Here is a 15,405-nt window from a genome sequence, read left to right on the forward strand (position 1 = left end):
GGAGGTTCCCAGGCTAGGGGTCGAATCGGAGCTGTAGCTGCCAGCCTACGCCAGAGCCACAGCAACGCAGGATCCGAGCCGCGTCTGCAACCTACAGCACAGCTCACGGCAACGCCAGATCGTTAACCCACTGAGCAAGGGCAGGGATCAAACCTGCAACCTCATGGTTCCTAGTCAGATTTGTTAACCACTGCGCCACGACGGGAACTCCAAGTTATTTTGAAATTCTAATGTTTTTCTTATGCCTCCATGAAAGTAAGAACATTTTGTTATCTTCTTTTGCAATAACACTTTAAAATTATTATGAAGACTTTCTAAGTTTGAAATCTAGAAAAATCTTCAAAATAATTTTAAATTTAGAAAAGCATCTTAAAGGGTAGGTATGTCATACTGTATCAGTTGGAAAGGTGACAAAGTAATTGAGAAACTGATAGAGGCTTGTACATTTGACATTGTTGAACTCATGTTGGATGGAGTCAGTAAAAGTAAGAGAAATCACCCTAAGGCTATTTCTCAACAATACAACAATGGTTTCTGGGTTTTTTGTTTTTTGTTTTTTGTTTTTGCTTCTTTAGGCCCGCACTCACAGCAACGCAGGATCCAAGCTGCATTTACAACCTACACCACAGCTCAGGGCAACACTAGATCCTTAACCCACTGAGCGAGGCCAGGGATTGAACCCGCATCCTCATGGATCTTAGTTGGGTTTTTAAACCACTGAGCCACAAAGGGAATTCCTGTAACTTGTTAATTAAAGATTTAGCTGCAAAGATGAAGACAAAGTTAATATCTCATGGTATTAACAACTGGATAAATCTACAGATATAGCTTTTTTCATGTATCCATCCATTACCAATACTAACTAGTCATTAATAAAGATCTTCTTTTACGTGTATTGGCACTAAACACAAATGCTTGGCACTAAATACAAATAGTGATGAAATATATAAAGTGTAAATAATTTATATGGCTCTCATGGTTTGCACTGGAAAAACAATTTGACCTTTGGACTGATGGTACAAAAGTAACAATGGGCAAAAGAGCTGGCAGCTTAACACAAATCAAGGCAGAAACATGAACCTGCTGGTGATCATCATCATATACTTACAATAAAACAAAAAATTAGTTTCACTTTAATAATTCCCTTTATAAGGTATTAAAATTATAAATTTTATTAAATTTTAACCTCCAAGTACACATTTTTAAAACATTCCATATGACTAAATGAGAGCTATATATAAAAGATTTCATCTCCAGGCAAAGTATGATAGTGGTTGTCTCAGGATGAACACCTATATGATTGTTTGACTTGAAAACTGAATGGCCATTTTTTTCATAAAACAAAAATTTTATTTGAAAGGGTGACTGACAGAAAAATTATGGTTTTCAGACTTGGGTATCTGGAAGACATTTTTCTCAAATATAAGTCTGTCACTTCAAGGAAAACAACGGATAAGCTTGTTGCTGATTATAAACTGTGAACTACTAAGCAAAAATTAAAATTTTAGAATATTTCTATCTGCCACCATGAGCTTGTGACCTTCTCAAATGTAAAGGCTTCTCTGATTAGGTTAGGAGTGATACTAATAATGTGCTTTTTTGATGTTTCATAATAAAATGTGTTAACATTTGGAAGATTTGTGTAACACACAACTCAATAAAACAAAATTTTCCAAATGATCAATGCATGATGTTAAAATCGTGCATGAGTAAAAGATATATTCAAAATGCAAAATCAATTGAATATAATGCATCAGAATATTAAAAGTTCATTGACATGGCTTCAGAGTCCACACTGCAACTAACTTTTAAGAAACTATCATTTGTTGTACTTCAGTGTAGTATCTGAGAAGAATTACCACAATAATCTGGAAAAGGCTATTAAAATACTCTCTTTTTTAGCTCCATATCTCTGTAAGGGCAAATTTTCTTCCTGTTCTTAAAGCAAAACAACATATTGTCATACAACATAGAAGATATAAGAATCCACATGGCCTTCCTGCAGTGGCACAGTGGATTAAGAATCTGACTGCAGTGGCTCAGATCACTGGGAAGGCATGGGTTTGATTCCTGACCCATAAAATGGGTTAAAGGACCCGGTGTTGCTGCAGCTGCTGCTCCCATTCATCCCTGGCCTAGGAACTTCCATATGCTGCAGCTGTGGCCATAAAAAAAGAAAAAAGAATGTATATGTGTGTGTGTGTATATATATATACACACACACGTATATATATATATATACACACACACACACACACATATATATATATACACACACGTATATATATATGTATAACTGAGTCACTTTGCCATACAGCAGAAATGGACAGAACATTATAACTCAACTATAATAAAAATTTTTTTTAAATTTAAAAAATCCACATATCTTCAATTAAGCTGGGTATTAACGAGCTTTTCAAGAATATAAAATAATGCCATTCTTCTCAGTAACTTTTTTGCATTTTTTGGAAAATATCGTTATTTTATAAAAATTCACTGTTTGTGGTAAAATTTAATGAATTTATTATTTTAAAATAAGAATTTAAAATTTTCTGTTTTAATTATAATACAGTGATTATCTACAAACATAACCCACTGCCCTACATAGTTGAGAAACTGCCCCATTTCCAAGAAAGCAGAGCACTGGAAGTTGAGCTAGAATCAGGGCCACCAAACACAGTTGAGGTTGGGGCAACCATACTAAAAACAAGAGGATTAAGCAAAAGGCTATATAGTAAACAATGAGATATCCAGCTCCTTTTTTAGATTTAAGGATGCTAGCAGATTCATACTTCCAAGTTGGCAGAAGAAAGAATTCTGCTCTGGAAAAACTAAATTGTGTAAAAGACCAACAGATATGGACAGTTAGGAGTCCCCTTATGTAATAACTCAGGCAGATCACCCTACATAGACTTTTTACTCATTGAGAAGAAATGTCCAGTTAGCATTTCATGCCTCTCATAAATAGGAATACAGATCTAAGGACTAAGCACTTGACATTCGATGAAAAATTTTAATATGAAAGAAAAAAAAGGAATGGTGGAGGAAGGAAGAACACAGAGAAAAAATGCTCAGTGCACAAAAGAAAGACAGAGAGAGAGAGAAAGAAAAGAAATAAAGGGAAAGAAAGGTGGGAAGGAGGAAGGAAGGAAAAAAGGAAGGGGGAGGAAGGAAAAAGGGAAGGAAAAAGGAGGGAAGGAGAGAGGGAGCAAAAAGAAAAAAGAAACAAAATAAACAACCAAAACTGATATATTCAGAGAGGAAAAAAAAGATATTGCATCTAGAAACAAAGAAAAAAGTTTTAAGAAACCATAAAAAGAAACTTTTGAGGAATAAAAATAGCATTTGGAAATCAGATATATGATAACTGAAATGAAAATTTCAACAGAAAATTTAGATGATTGAGGAGATTTATCAGAAAACAAACAAACAAAAAACAGAGAGGAAAATATATATTAATTAGATTATCTTTTGAGGAGTTTTGATATCTGACTAGTGGATGCACTAGAGAAGGAGAGAGAGAGAGAGAGAGAGTACAAAAAAATAAAAGAAGAAAATCATCAGAGAAAGAAATTCAGAAATTTCCCTAAACTAAGGGCATAAATTTCAGATTGAGAAGGGCCATCACATACCTAGAAAACAGGCTACAAAGAGAGTCACACAAAAGATCACAAAAGATCACCAAAAGAGGACAAAAAGAACATCTTAAAAGCACTAAGAGAGGAAAAAAACAGGGCAAACAAAAGGTCTGGAAATTAAAAAGGCAACAGATTTCTCAATACTTACAAGGAAAGCTAGAATAAAATGGAGCCAAAGCATCAAAATCCAAGGGAAATCTTTATGCATCCAAAATATAAATCAAACTCTAATACAAGGTCTCAACATGTTTACTTCCCATTTATCTTTTCTCAGGAAGTTCTTGGAAAAAAATGTTCCACCAAAATGAGGGAGTAAACCTCAAAAAAAGGCATGGATCCAACAAATAAGAGTCAAAAGGAATCCCTAGGATGATGGTGAAGGGAGATCCCAGGACAACAGCTGTGCAGGAAACACGGAGATCAACTAGTCCAGATGGGACCAGAGGACAGACTGCTCCAGGAGAACATCTCCAAGGACAAGATGAAACTGATGGCTACCTGGGGTGTTTGCACAGAGAGAGATTTACCCCTCTGGTACAGAGTTTAGGGATGACTTAGAGAAAGGTCAATAGGAAACTAGGAAAATGAAAAAAAGAGTTATTAACTGCAGGGGAAAAAAACGTTGTGGAAGAAAGAAATGTAATCACTGCACATACATTCTCTTCTGCGAGTCATATTTACTAGTAATAAAAATGTGAGCACTGAATTCTGATTTAACTAATACTTAAGATACAAAATATTAGTGGATGGGGAAAGGCATATTTCAGTGTATAAGAAGTTAGGGAGGTGTGAGAGCTAAATTCTCTCTTCCATAGTTGGAAATTAACAAGTAACATTTGAATGGGAAAAATTCTAAAAAATAGCATCAGACTGTTTTTTAGAAATATGGAAACAGGAGTTGGCCTAGTGGTTAAGGATCTGATATAACTGCTGTGGCTTGGTTCGATCCCTCACCCAGGAACTTCGGCATGCCTCAGATGTGGCCAAAAAATAAAATAAAGAAAAAATATGGAAACAAATATCAGAAGTGGCTAAAATTGTGTTGATTGCTTCTATAGAGGGGGAATTGGGCATGGGAAGGGTGGAGCTGGGTACTCATGTTTTCTATTATAAACAAAAATGCAATATATGCTTATTACAGAAGAAATGGAAACTACAGAAAAGTAAAAATGAGCATAAAAGCACCCCTATAATCCCTACATCTAAAGATTAACACTATTATTAACCTATTATATCAGTGCCTTTTCTTTGAGTTTATGTATATTTTTATATTATTGAGGTATGATTGTATATTTTATATTTTACTCTATTCACTTAAAAGCACTTTCCCAATTATTATATTTTTCATAAATATTTTCACTATATATTATTTAACAATACACAATATTTATTTAGGCACAATAATTTAGACTTTTCCCCAGTATTTTATTATGAGAAATTTCAAACAGAAACAGGTAGAAAGGACTGTATAGTAAAAAATATATATTTACCACTTAGGTTCTAAATTAACATTTTATTATATTTGCTCCATCACACACTTTTCAATCTATGTATCCCTCTATCCATCCATTGATCCATTTTATGTTTTGAGGCATTTCAAAGTAAGCTGCAGAATTTGGTACACTTCATCCTAAACATTTCATCAGTAAATCATTAACTGTAGTATCTTTTTTGGCTATCTTAAGTAAATTCTACATACAATGATATGCACAAAACTTAAGTTATCATTTGGAATTTTGACAAATGCATATGTACTCCACGTAACCCCAAATCCTTATCAATTACAATTACCCTAGAAAAATCTCTTGTGCCTTTCCTTCTTGATCAGTGCCTCCACACCCACTGAGGCAATTTCAAAATCTATTCCAGAAGATCATATAATTAGAATAACACAAATGTGCTATTTTATATAAGGCTTTTTTTTTTTTTTTTGGACTTAGCATAATGATTTTGAGACTCATCCATGTTGTGGAGTGTATCATTAGTTTGTTTTTTTGATCTTGCTGAGTATCCTTTGACTCAGCAGGTTAAGAACCTGACTAGTGTCCATGAGGATGTGAGTTTGATCCCTGGCCTCGCTCAGTGGGTTAAGGATCCAGCATTGCTGCAAGCTGCAGCATAGGTTGCAGATGCAGCTCAGATCTGGCTTTGCTGTGGCTGTGGGGTAGGCCACAGTCATAAAAAGAATGAAAATTTTCCATCTGTAGCAATATGGATGGACATAGAGATTATCATATTAAGTGAAATAAGTCAGAGAGAATGATAAATACCATACAATACCACTTACACGTGGACTCTAAAATATGATGCAAATGAACTTTTATAGAACACAAACAGACTCACAGACATAGAAAACAAACTTAGGGTTACTAAAGGGGAAAGGGAGGGGGTAAACTAGGAGTACGGGATTAACAGATACACATAACTATATATAAAATAGGTAAGCAACAGAAATTTACTGTAGAGCACAGGGAACTATACTCATATAATAATCTATAATGAAAAATAATTTGAAGTATATATATTATATATATAAATTATATATGCATATATATACATATAAGACTGAATCACTTTGCCGTACACCTGAAACTAACACAATATTTCAAATCAACTACACTTCAATTTTAAAAAATACTCTGCTGCATGGTTTCAATCCTTTCAATTTTTTGAGATTTATTTTACAGTTGAGCATATGTGGTCTATCTTTGTGAATGTTCCATGAACACTGGAAAAGAATGTTTGTTCTACTTCAATCTACAAATGTCAATTAGGTCAAGCTGATTGATAGTGTTCTCTAAATCTTCTATATCCTTCCTGTTTTTATTTTAATCTAGTTGTCCTATTAATTACTGAAAGAGATGGTTTAAAATCTCCAACTATGATAGTAGATTTGTCTGTTTCCCCTCTTTTTTCCTGTTAGTTTTTTGTGTATTTTGAATCTCTGTTATTAGGTATTGTTTTAGTTTTCTATTGCTGCTCTAAACAATGATAACAAACAGTGGCTTAAAACAACCCACATCTATTATCTTACATTTATTGAGGTTAAAAATTTACATGGATATCACTGGATTAAAACCAAAGTGTTGGGAGGGCTGTCTTCAAGGGAAGAATTAATTTCCCTAACTTTTCAAGCTTCTAGCAGCTGCCCACATTCCTTTGTTCATGACCCCCTCCTTCCATCTTCTACTATAACAATAGAGGGTCAAGTCCTTCTCATGTCACATCCATCATATCACATCACTCTGACTTCCTCTTCTATGGTTAAATCTTCCTATACCTCCTCTTTTCTGATTCCCTCTTGGAATCTAATGGTTACATTGGGTCCATCTGGATAATCCATGATAACCTCCCAACTTCAGATCAGCAACCTTAGTTCTATCTGCAACCTTACTTCCAGGAATACAGTTGGAACCCCTGCTTTTCATGGTCTTTTTAGAATAAATATAGTACTACTTCACATTGAAAAAACTTGCAATGTAAAACTCCACTTACAGCCTACTCCCTTCATCATCTTTGTGGTATTACTGTCATATATTTTTACATCTATATATGTTCTAAACCCCATAATACAATGTTATATTTTTGTATGAGTCAGGTTTTTTTTAAAAAACAAATTAAGAAAAAAATGTATTTATCTATAAACTTATAATTTCTAAAGCATTTTGTTATTTTTTGGTATCTAACTTTCCTTCTGATGTTACTTCTGTCTGAAGAACTTTTTTATTATTTCTAGTAGCACAGGTCTGCTGGCTTTCTCTTATCAAAAACATCTTTATTTCACTTTTATTTTAAAATAATATTTTTCTAGATAATGAATTCTGGCTTGACTTTTTTATTTAGCTTCTTAAAGATGCAGTTCCACTGTCTTCTGTCCTCTATTGTTTCTGATGTCAAGCTGGCCATCATTTGTGTCCTTGTTCTCTATATAAAGTGTCATTTTTGTCTGAATACTTTGAAAATTTTCTCCATATTTTTTTTTTCTCAATGGTTTCAATATTATGCCTAGGTTTGATTCTCCTTGTACTTATCCTTCTTAGGGTTTCCCTAGCTTCTTGATTCTGTAAGTTAATATTTTTCATCAAATTTGAGAGAAGTTCAGCTTTGGTTTCTTCAAAAAATTTTCTGCTCCATTCTCTCTCTCTTGTCCTCTGGATTCTAATTACATGGATGTTACTTGATATTGGCAGTGAGGTTGTCGAACCTTTGATAATTTTATTCCCAATATTTTTCTCTGCTATTTAATTGTTTAATTTCAAATTATCTGTATGCAAATTCACTCTTTCTTCTACAGTTCCCAATCTTTTAGTAAGCCCATTCAGTGAGTCTTTCATTTTATATATTTTTTAAGAATTTCATCTGGTGTATATACTGCTGATATTTCCTTATGTACTCACTCAATATGGACATCTCCCCTTAATTACTTGAATATATTTGCAACAGCTCCTTTAAAATCCTTGTTAGCTAATTCTATTATCTAGGTCATTTCAGGGTTTCTAGTTATTGCTCATTCTCTTGCCATGGGCCAAATTTTTTTCTATTTCTTTCAATATCTAGAAATTTTTAAATTGTATACTGGAAAGTGTGGATGCTGTATAGACAGAAGTGTGTTGGTTTTGGGACTAGCAGGCAGTTGGATGAATGGTTGATCGTCTTGCTCTTGTGGCAGCTGCAGTTTATACTTTGTTGGGGTGAGTCTGTTCTGGTTATATATTAGACTAATTAAGGCAAATCCTTAGTTCTGGGATATAGACTTTACTCCTGAGGCATAACTCTTTTATTTTTCACTAGAAAGCACAAGGTGCTTATCAAGGCTCTCTAACTTTGTGAGATTCAAATTCTAATCTCTGTTCTTCACATGACAGACGGCAGCTGAAATCTCTGTTCAACTTTTTCAGGTTTTCAGCTGTTGTTTTCTACCAGACTCCTTGGAATCGCCCTTAAATATGCACATTTCAGGAATCAGGCAAAGATTTGATAGGAAGTTTATGTTCATATTTGGTATTTTGTCCCATAGGTCCTTCTTTCTGAGATTTCCACCTTCTGACTGCTTTTTCCAACACTCAAACCAATACGACTATATATTTCTTTTAAGTTTAAAGCCATCTCACAGTGCGTGGATTCTTAAGTAAGTAACCATGGATCTAACCAGTACCATTCAGTTGTTTCAGGGATTGAATAACTTCCTCTTGTTTTTGCTGCCTTTTGATCACTCATGTGTGTGTGATTTATTGTCCAGACTTATCACTGACATCTGATATAAGCTGCTCTTCCATATCTGTAGTTGGAACTTCATATAACTCTGGGTTTTCTGCATGGGTTGGTGGGCAATGCCAATCACCAAGTCATGTATCTTGGTCCTGAAAATCCAAGAGCATGAAAGTCCAATCAAAATAGTCTGACTATATAGATTTATTTATGACTTCAGACTCAGAGTTCTGGTTGTTCAAGCTGCAAGCTCAATACCCCAGTATTTAACTGGTTCTTTTGGCTACCTACAGTTAGATGTATGGTTGACAAGTTCTATGCACCTTTTTTTTTTTTTTTTTCTGATAATGACTCTTGACTTCCTTTATGTTATTAAGAAATTTTCACCTTAACATTTCTCAGGATTAGAAAAACATGGCACTTGGCTTTAATTTGTACTGAGTCCTCCTGGCCAGGATTTCTTGGAATTGTTCCATGACTATCCCAAGACTTTACTGAAAACCATGGCTGTGAAGAATAAATGGTAGATTCCAGGTGCTACTTGTTGTCCCCAAATGAGTGCTGACTCTTGAGCCAAAAGAAACACAACTCCTTGCCTGTTTTGGGGGTATTTTTAGAGTAGTTACAAACATATGATATTTACCTTGAGAAACGGCCAATATTTTTAAAGTAAAGAATAAACAACTTGTATTTACAAAGATGTTATTTCTCCTTTATTAAAAAAATACTCAACTTCATTGCACTTGTACTATGGAGAATGCTTGAATAAGGGAGAACTTTCTCTGATCTCTCCTTGTCGGCCATGATAATTGAACAAGTCTTACATTTTTACTTACTGATTTTTGTACACTGATCTCATTATTTCTCTCTATAAACATTATAAATTCTTGTCTTTAGTCTTAATACTACATTATCCAGATCACTTTTTGTGACGACACTGAAGAGGATTTGAATTCCCCCATTATAATTTAATATTTTCAGTAAAGGATCACTGTCTTATTACCAAAGCAGTAACAGTTAAGAGAAGCCTCTAGAGTGAGAAAGACCCAACTTCAAGTTCAAAATCTGCCACTTTCTGTGTAATCTTCAACTTCCTCTTAGTTGTAGAAAAATAGAGATAAAAACAGTCCTGACCTCATTTGGTTGTTCTGAGGATCAGATATGGTAATGTGCATAAAATTTCCTGCTGCATAGTTATTATTATCATTGTTCCTATTTTTCCCCACAGTAAATGCCAAATTAACAACTGCCTAAATAAGAACTTGTTGAACTGAGTAGATGCTATAATGTTAAAAGAGAAAACACGCTCAAGTTACAAAAACTAGTATGAAAAAAATAGTAACTGTAAGTTATGGTAAGTATTATAGAAAAAAGAGCTAAGAGGGAGAATTATATAGGGTATCTGTTTTAGACAGAATCATCAGGGAAGGCCTCTGGAAGGAGGCGACATATAAACTGAGTCTTAAGAAATAAGAAGGCATCAGTTACACAAAAAAATGAAGGTAACAGTTCTCCAGGCAGAGGAATGGCACGTACAAAATTCTTAAGGCAGACATGCATGTGAACCATCTACAAATGGAAAGACCTCACCAGTGTGTTGGGATAGAATGAGTAAGGGCAGGAGAGCATCAGAAGATAGTAGAGGCTGAACACAAAGGGTCTTATAGGCCGGAGTAAAGGGTTTGGCTTTTGGTCTATGTGCAAAGGGAAGGTGCTGAGGGGTTTTACACAAGGGAGTGACTAGATCCTCAGATCCACTCAATCCATGGCTCATAAACAGAACTGAAGGAGGATAAGAATTTCTGGAAATATTTGGAATTTATTGTTTACAGAAACAAAGAGTATAAATGCAGAATAAAATATTTTCCATTATGATTAAAGTTATTGATTGCCAACAACCAAAAATTCTTTAAGGATACTTAAAAAAGATTTCATCCACTTCCCTTTCTTGCATTAACTGCCATGAATCCTAAGGGATTCTATGACCCACTTAAAATAAAGGACAGGCAATAAGAGTAAACATGCTAAGCAGGCAGGGTTAGAGAAACTGAGAAAGATGACCACTGTTGACAGCTATGCAGGCCCAGAGTGGGAGCGCATGTCTGAGCTGTAAGGATTACATTAGATGAGGGATAATGAGGAAAATGCTGTGGATAGATTTCTTACAAAAAGGAAGAAGTATAAAATTGATGAGACATGGAGACAGTGACCATTCCAGCACAAATACCATGAAGAGATTTAAACAAAATTTAAATATGTATATCAGATAATTATCTTTACAAGTCAAGCTATCTTACAGTAACAAGTCTTTGCCATTGTAAGCTCATTCTGGGAATGTTGGAGTTTATCTTCTCTTGAATCTGTGCTCTCTCATACACACACACATAAATAATATTCTTTTTTTAACTTGCTTCATTTTAATGACTCTCTTGACACTAATTAAGGACACCGCCATTAATATAATTGTTTCTACTGTCATATGATCTACTGAGTAATCAAAACTATCTACTGTCTTAAAGACATTTATTCTCAAAGAAAAGCTCAGGGAGAAATGGTGACATGCTCAGATTCCCTTACCTGTTCACTGATAACAGATTAGTTTAAGAGTGTACATCATAGCTGAACTTTCCAAAATGTGTCACCATTTTTTTGTTTTTTAATTTTTTTGGAAATAACAAAACATATTATATTACTATGAGACAGAATGTATCATAAAAACAGCTGCGGAGTTAGTTTCAACTTTTTTTCTTAGAGGATGAAAGACAGCTTATTAAATGTCAGCTATAAACTTCGTGATGACTACTTATCTTTTATTTCACAGCATCTGATAATAAGTAAGAGCAAAAATGGTGAATACCTACTGTTGCCAGGTAACTGCATCCACTGTGCTTCCTGCCACCTTCATAAATCTAGGAAAATAAAGAACAAAGATATTTCAATTTAAAATAAACCATACCCCCAGGGTTAAAATAATATAAGCTAAGACAAAGATCAGGCCAATCCTTGGGCAGCTATGCTTTCTGAGAGGGTTTACAACCCTGGCCTATCCACAGCTATTGGAAGTTAAAAGGTTGGGAAGGTGAAGGTAACCACATTTTCAACTCTCCACACATACTTTACCATCTGGAAATCAAGACCCCAAGATGGCATTATATCTATGTCTGTCTTCCCAATCTCATCCCTGATGGGTCCTACTTTCCCTATGACCAAAACTTAGCTGTCCCATTTCCTATTCTCTAAGGACCCTGAGATCCACTAGGAAACAAATGATAACATTTTTTCAAAGATGACAACACATTAGATGCCTGTGAAAAACCTCAGGGAACAAGGGAAATCCCAGTTTATTTATAAAAGTATAAAACTATTAAATATGCCCCTAGTGACAGGCTGCTACACTTGTCTGAGTGTAGAAAAACCTAGGCACCACGTAGATAAATTAAATCATTTCTGGAGCAGCTAAGTTGAGAAATGAGTGTCATCCAACCAGTGTGCTCAGCTCAAAAGGGAAATCAGACCTGTTTCCCTGCAAAGGGCTCAGCGAAGCCTTGCTAGCAATTTACCACCTCCCATGCCCCTTGCGGTTCCACTAGAAACCCAGGGCCAGGAGGAAACATCTGAGGCCACCCAGATGCCACAGGATATCATAAATTGCAAGTCTGTGAATAACTCAGTGACTGACTTGCCTCCTTTTCTTAGCCATCCACAGGTTGTGTGGCCATGTGCTGTCATGGTTATTGTTTCTATTTGAGAGAGTTACCACTCAGACACAGGAAATCAAAAGGAACATGTCAGTTCTTTCAGCGATTACTTTCAGTTCTCTTTCCTGAGACCCTGATAGGGAACTTTTGCTCAGACAGAAACAATCTTCAATCAGTATTTCATAAACAAAGAACTCTTCCACTGGGAAGGGAACGAACAGTATTTTGTTTGGAATGCCCTATCCCTGCCCTGCTCCAGACTAATCCTGCCAGGAGGATACATGGGTAGAGAGGGTGCTTGTGCTCTGTTTTGCCCTGACGGTGGAAGAGGACTGAATTTCTGCAGTCCTGGTTGAGAGACAGAGAGAGGATACTAGGACTCCTGCTTAGCAGCAGAGTGATGTTCATAAAAGAAGAAGAAGAGGAAGGGGATAACTAGGAGAGGGAAAGGGAGAAGGGGGAGGGGGAGGAGGAAGAAAATGGGGAGGTGAAGGAGAGGAGAAGGAAATGAGGAGGGGGAACAGCTGGGCTCTTCCTTATACGAATTTTGCCTCTTTTTCTCCAGTACTACCCAGCAGTCCAGGAGCAAGAAGTGGGAAATGGAGCATGGAGGTGATCAAGGGATGGAATTGGTTTTCTGGTTAAGACCAAAACATAAATAGGGATTGGGGGGGATATAACATTTACTGAGTACCTACTTAGTACCAGACACTCACATGTATTTACTTCATATAATTCTTAAAATTGCTTTGCTTGGTGAGGTGGATATTATGGATCCCATTATACAGATTACTGAATTCCATATTGGGAAGAGAAGCAGTATTTTCAGACTCCCTAAACAGCTCATTTTTATGGGGTCATGCCAGCCTTCCTAGCAGCACTCTTTGGGAAGCAGGGCACAGGTACCCTCTGCCTTTGGAGCCCATGGATTTCTCTTTCTCCTCTTCTTTCCCCAGCCCAGGAAAATCTCTTGACTTTGGAAGAGTAGCTCAACTCTCCTCATTATTTCTAGCCCCTTGCCCAGGATTTCTCCTTTAAAATTCAAAAGCCAGAAAGCCTTGTGCAATCTCTTCTCATCCTGCCATGTGCTACCCTTGAGTCAATAACCACACAACTGCCTACCTGCTTAAATGGAGAGGAAGAAAAATGAAAAGTCAGGGAGAAAAAACAGATTAGGATCCAAAATACTATCCCTGCCACATATGCCCTCTAATCTGTGGAAACCTGATGATAATCTTAGAAGTAGGATAACCCAAAAATTAAGAGGATGGAGATGAAATTTTGCATCACCTCCCTAGGATATTTTAAAAATTGTAAAGCTAGACAAACTCAGATACAAGTGTAATTAAGAATATACATATTGAGTTTTTTTACTCCTCCAAAATTATTTCTAAAATTTGTCATATAAAAATGCTTCTCTTTACATATAAAAAAACCATAATGAAAATTACAGTCATTTATAGTGCTTTCTCATTAAAACTTTTTTTAGCTTCTTGTATGTATAATTTCACATAACCCTCAAAACAGCCCTGGTATGTAGGTATTCCTAATTTATAGTGTACTTGGCTAGGTCTTATAGAGGTTATATGACTTGTTTGGATTCATAGATAGTACAGACTAAACTCAGGTTCTCTGATTCCAAAACCTGTGTTGCCTCTAAGCTATTTTCACCGAGGCCAAGAAGCATAGTACAACTCTAAGCTGCAAAAAATAAGCTGAATTTTTGCCTTGAGAAAACATTACTCTATTTTTTAGAAGAAAAATGTCCTGAGCACCTTGTTTGCTTGTTGGCTTCCTCTCAGAGATTTGAGCATTTAAGTGCTATTTCTAAGACAATGTGCTGGAGCAGGTGTTGAAAGGTGACTGACTCAGAGCCTCTGCTACAAGACAGCCATGGTAAAGCTGAGAAGACAGACAAGCATCTATCAGAGTTTCTTTGTGCTGCACTACTGGTGCAAACTAACTGCTGCGGGAGAGCAGTCAAGGCAGCAGCTAGCACTACCTTCTGTGGTGTTAGCAGAGGGATAAGCAAGCATTGAGTAAAGTTTTATATCACACCTGATGTTGAATATGGCATTGGAAGAAGGGTAGGATTTTGCCATGAAGAGCAGGCCAGCCATAGGAATAGCTTGAGAAAAGCAAGAAAGAGTGTTTTCAAGGTGAGTGTTTTCTCAGGAGTCCAGGATATCTGGATGTCAGCTGCCAGGTAAGGAAATGGCAGAAAGTCAGACTGGTTAGATAACTAGTTGCTATCCTGTGATGCTAACACATCTAGCCTTTATCCCTTAACACCTCGGTACAGGTCAAGGTCTTCTTTATCTTTGTATGACTAGCACCCAACACAATACTGTAAAATACACCCGTGTTCCTCCATGTTGGATTTATCCTATGCTTAAGCAAATGATAGAGTGTCAGGATCAGACTAGAGTTTTACGAAGATCATTCTGACTATGTGGTAAAGGTGAAAGGTAGCAGTGTGGACAAACTGGTGGGACACGACTGCAGAGTGATGGGAGGTTTTAAAATGTGGTAATTAAAACAGACACAATTGAAAAAAACACTGTTGGAGGACTCAAGAGGATCTGGTGGGTGAATTTAAGTGAGCAAAGGGTGTAAAAGTGAAACCTCGAAGTTTTAATTACAGTAATGCCATTGCCTAAGACAGACAATCCAGGAGTAGACTTTTGATGCTGAGGTTGGTGAATATATTCCAATCTTAAAAATGCCTCAAAGAACTTGAAGTAAATTGTCACTGATGATAACAGCTACACATTGACAAGAAAATTGAGATGAAAAAAAATCATCAATGCCCCGCCTGGCTAAAAGACTCTGGACAGGCAATTAAGAACACATCTAATTTG

The 15,405-nt window shown here is 36.0% G+C and overlaps 1 protein-coding gene and 1 long non-coding RNA gene across 5 annotated transcripts in view; one reads left to right on the forward strand and one right to left on the reverse strand.

The window, feature by feature from the left end:
- The window catches only part of LOC106508431, a 65,145-nt gene extending 61,124 nt beyond the window's left edge, over positions 1-4,021 (forward strand). For both annotated transcript variants that reach the window (XR_002338324.1, XR_002338325.1), the window contains exon 4: positions 3,913-4,021. This is a non-coding gene — a long non-coding RNA (uncharacterized LOC106508431). The remainder of the gene's footprint in view (positions 1-3,912) is intronic.
- HPSE2 (heparanase 2 (inactive)) overlaps positions 1-15,405 on the reverse strand; it is a 704,554-nt gene that overhangs the window by 197,957 nt on the left and 491,192 nt on the right. For all 3 annotated transcript variants that reach the window (XM_021072269.1, XM_021072270.1, XM_021072271.1), the window contains exon 6: positions 11,708-11,755. In XM_021072269.1, coding sequence (XP_020927928.1) covers positions 11,708-11,755 — 48 coding nt within the window. The remainder of the gene's footprint in view (positions 1-11,707; positions 11,756-15,405) is intronic.

Source organism: Sus scrofa, chromosome 14, assembly GCF_000003025.6.
Source record: "Sus scrofa isolate TJ Tabasco breed Duroc chromosome 14, Sscrofa11.1, whole genome shotgun sequence".
Classification (NCBI taxonomy): Eukaryota; Metazoa; Chordata; class Mammalia; order Artiodactyla; family Suidae; genus Sus; species Sus scrofa.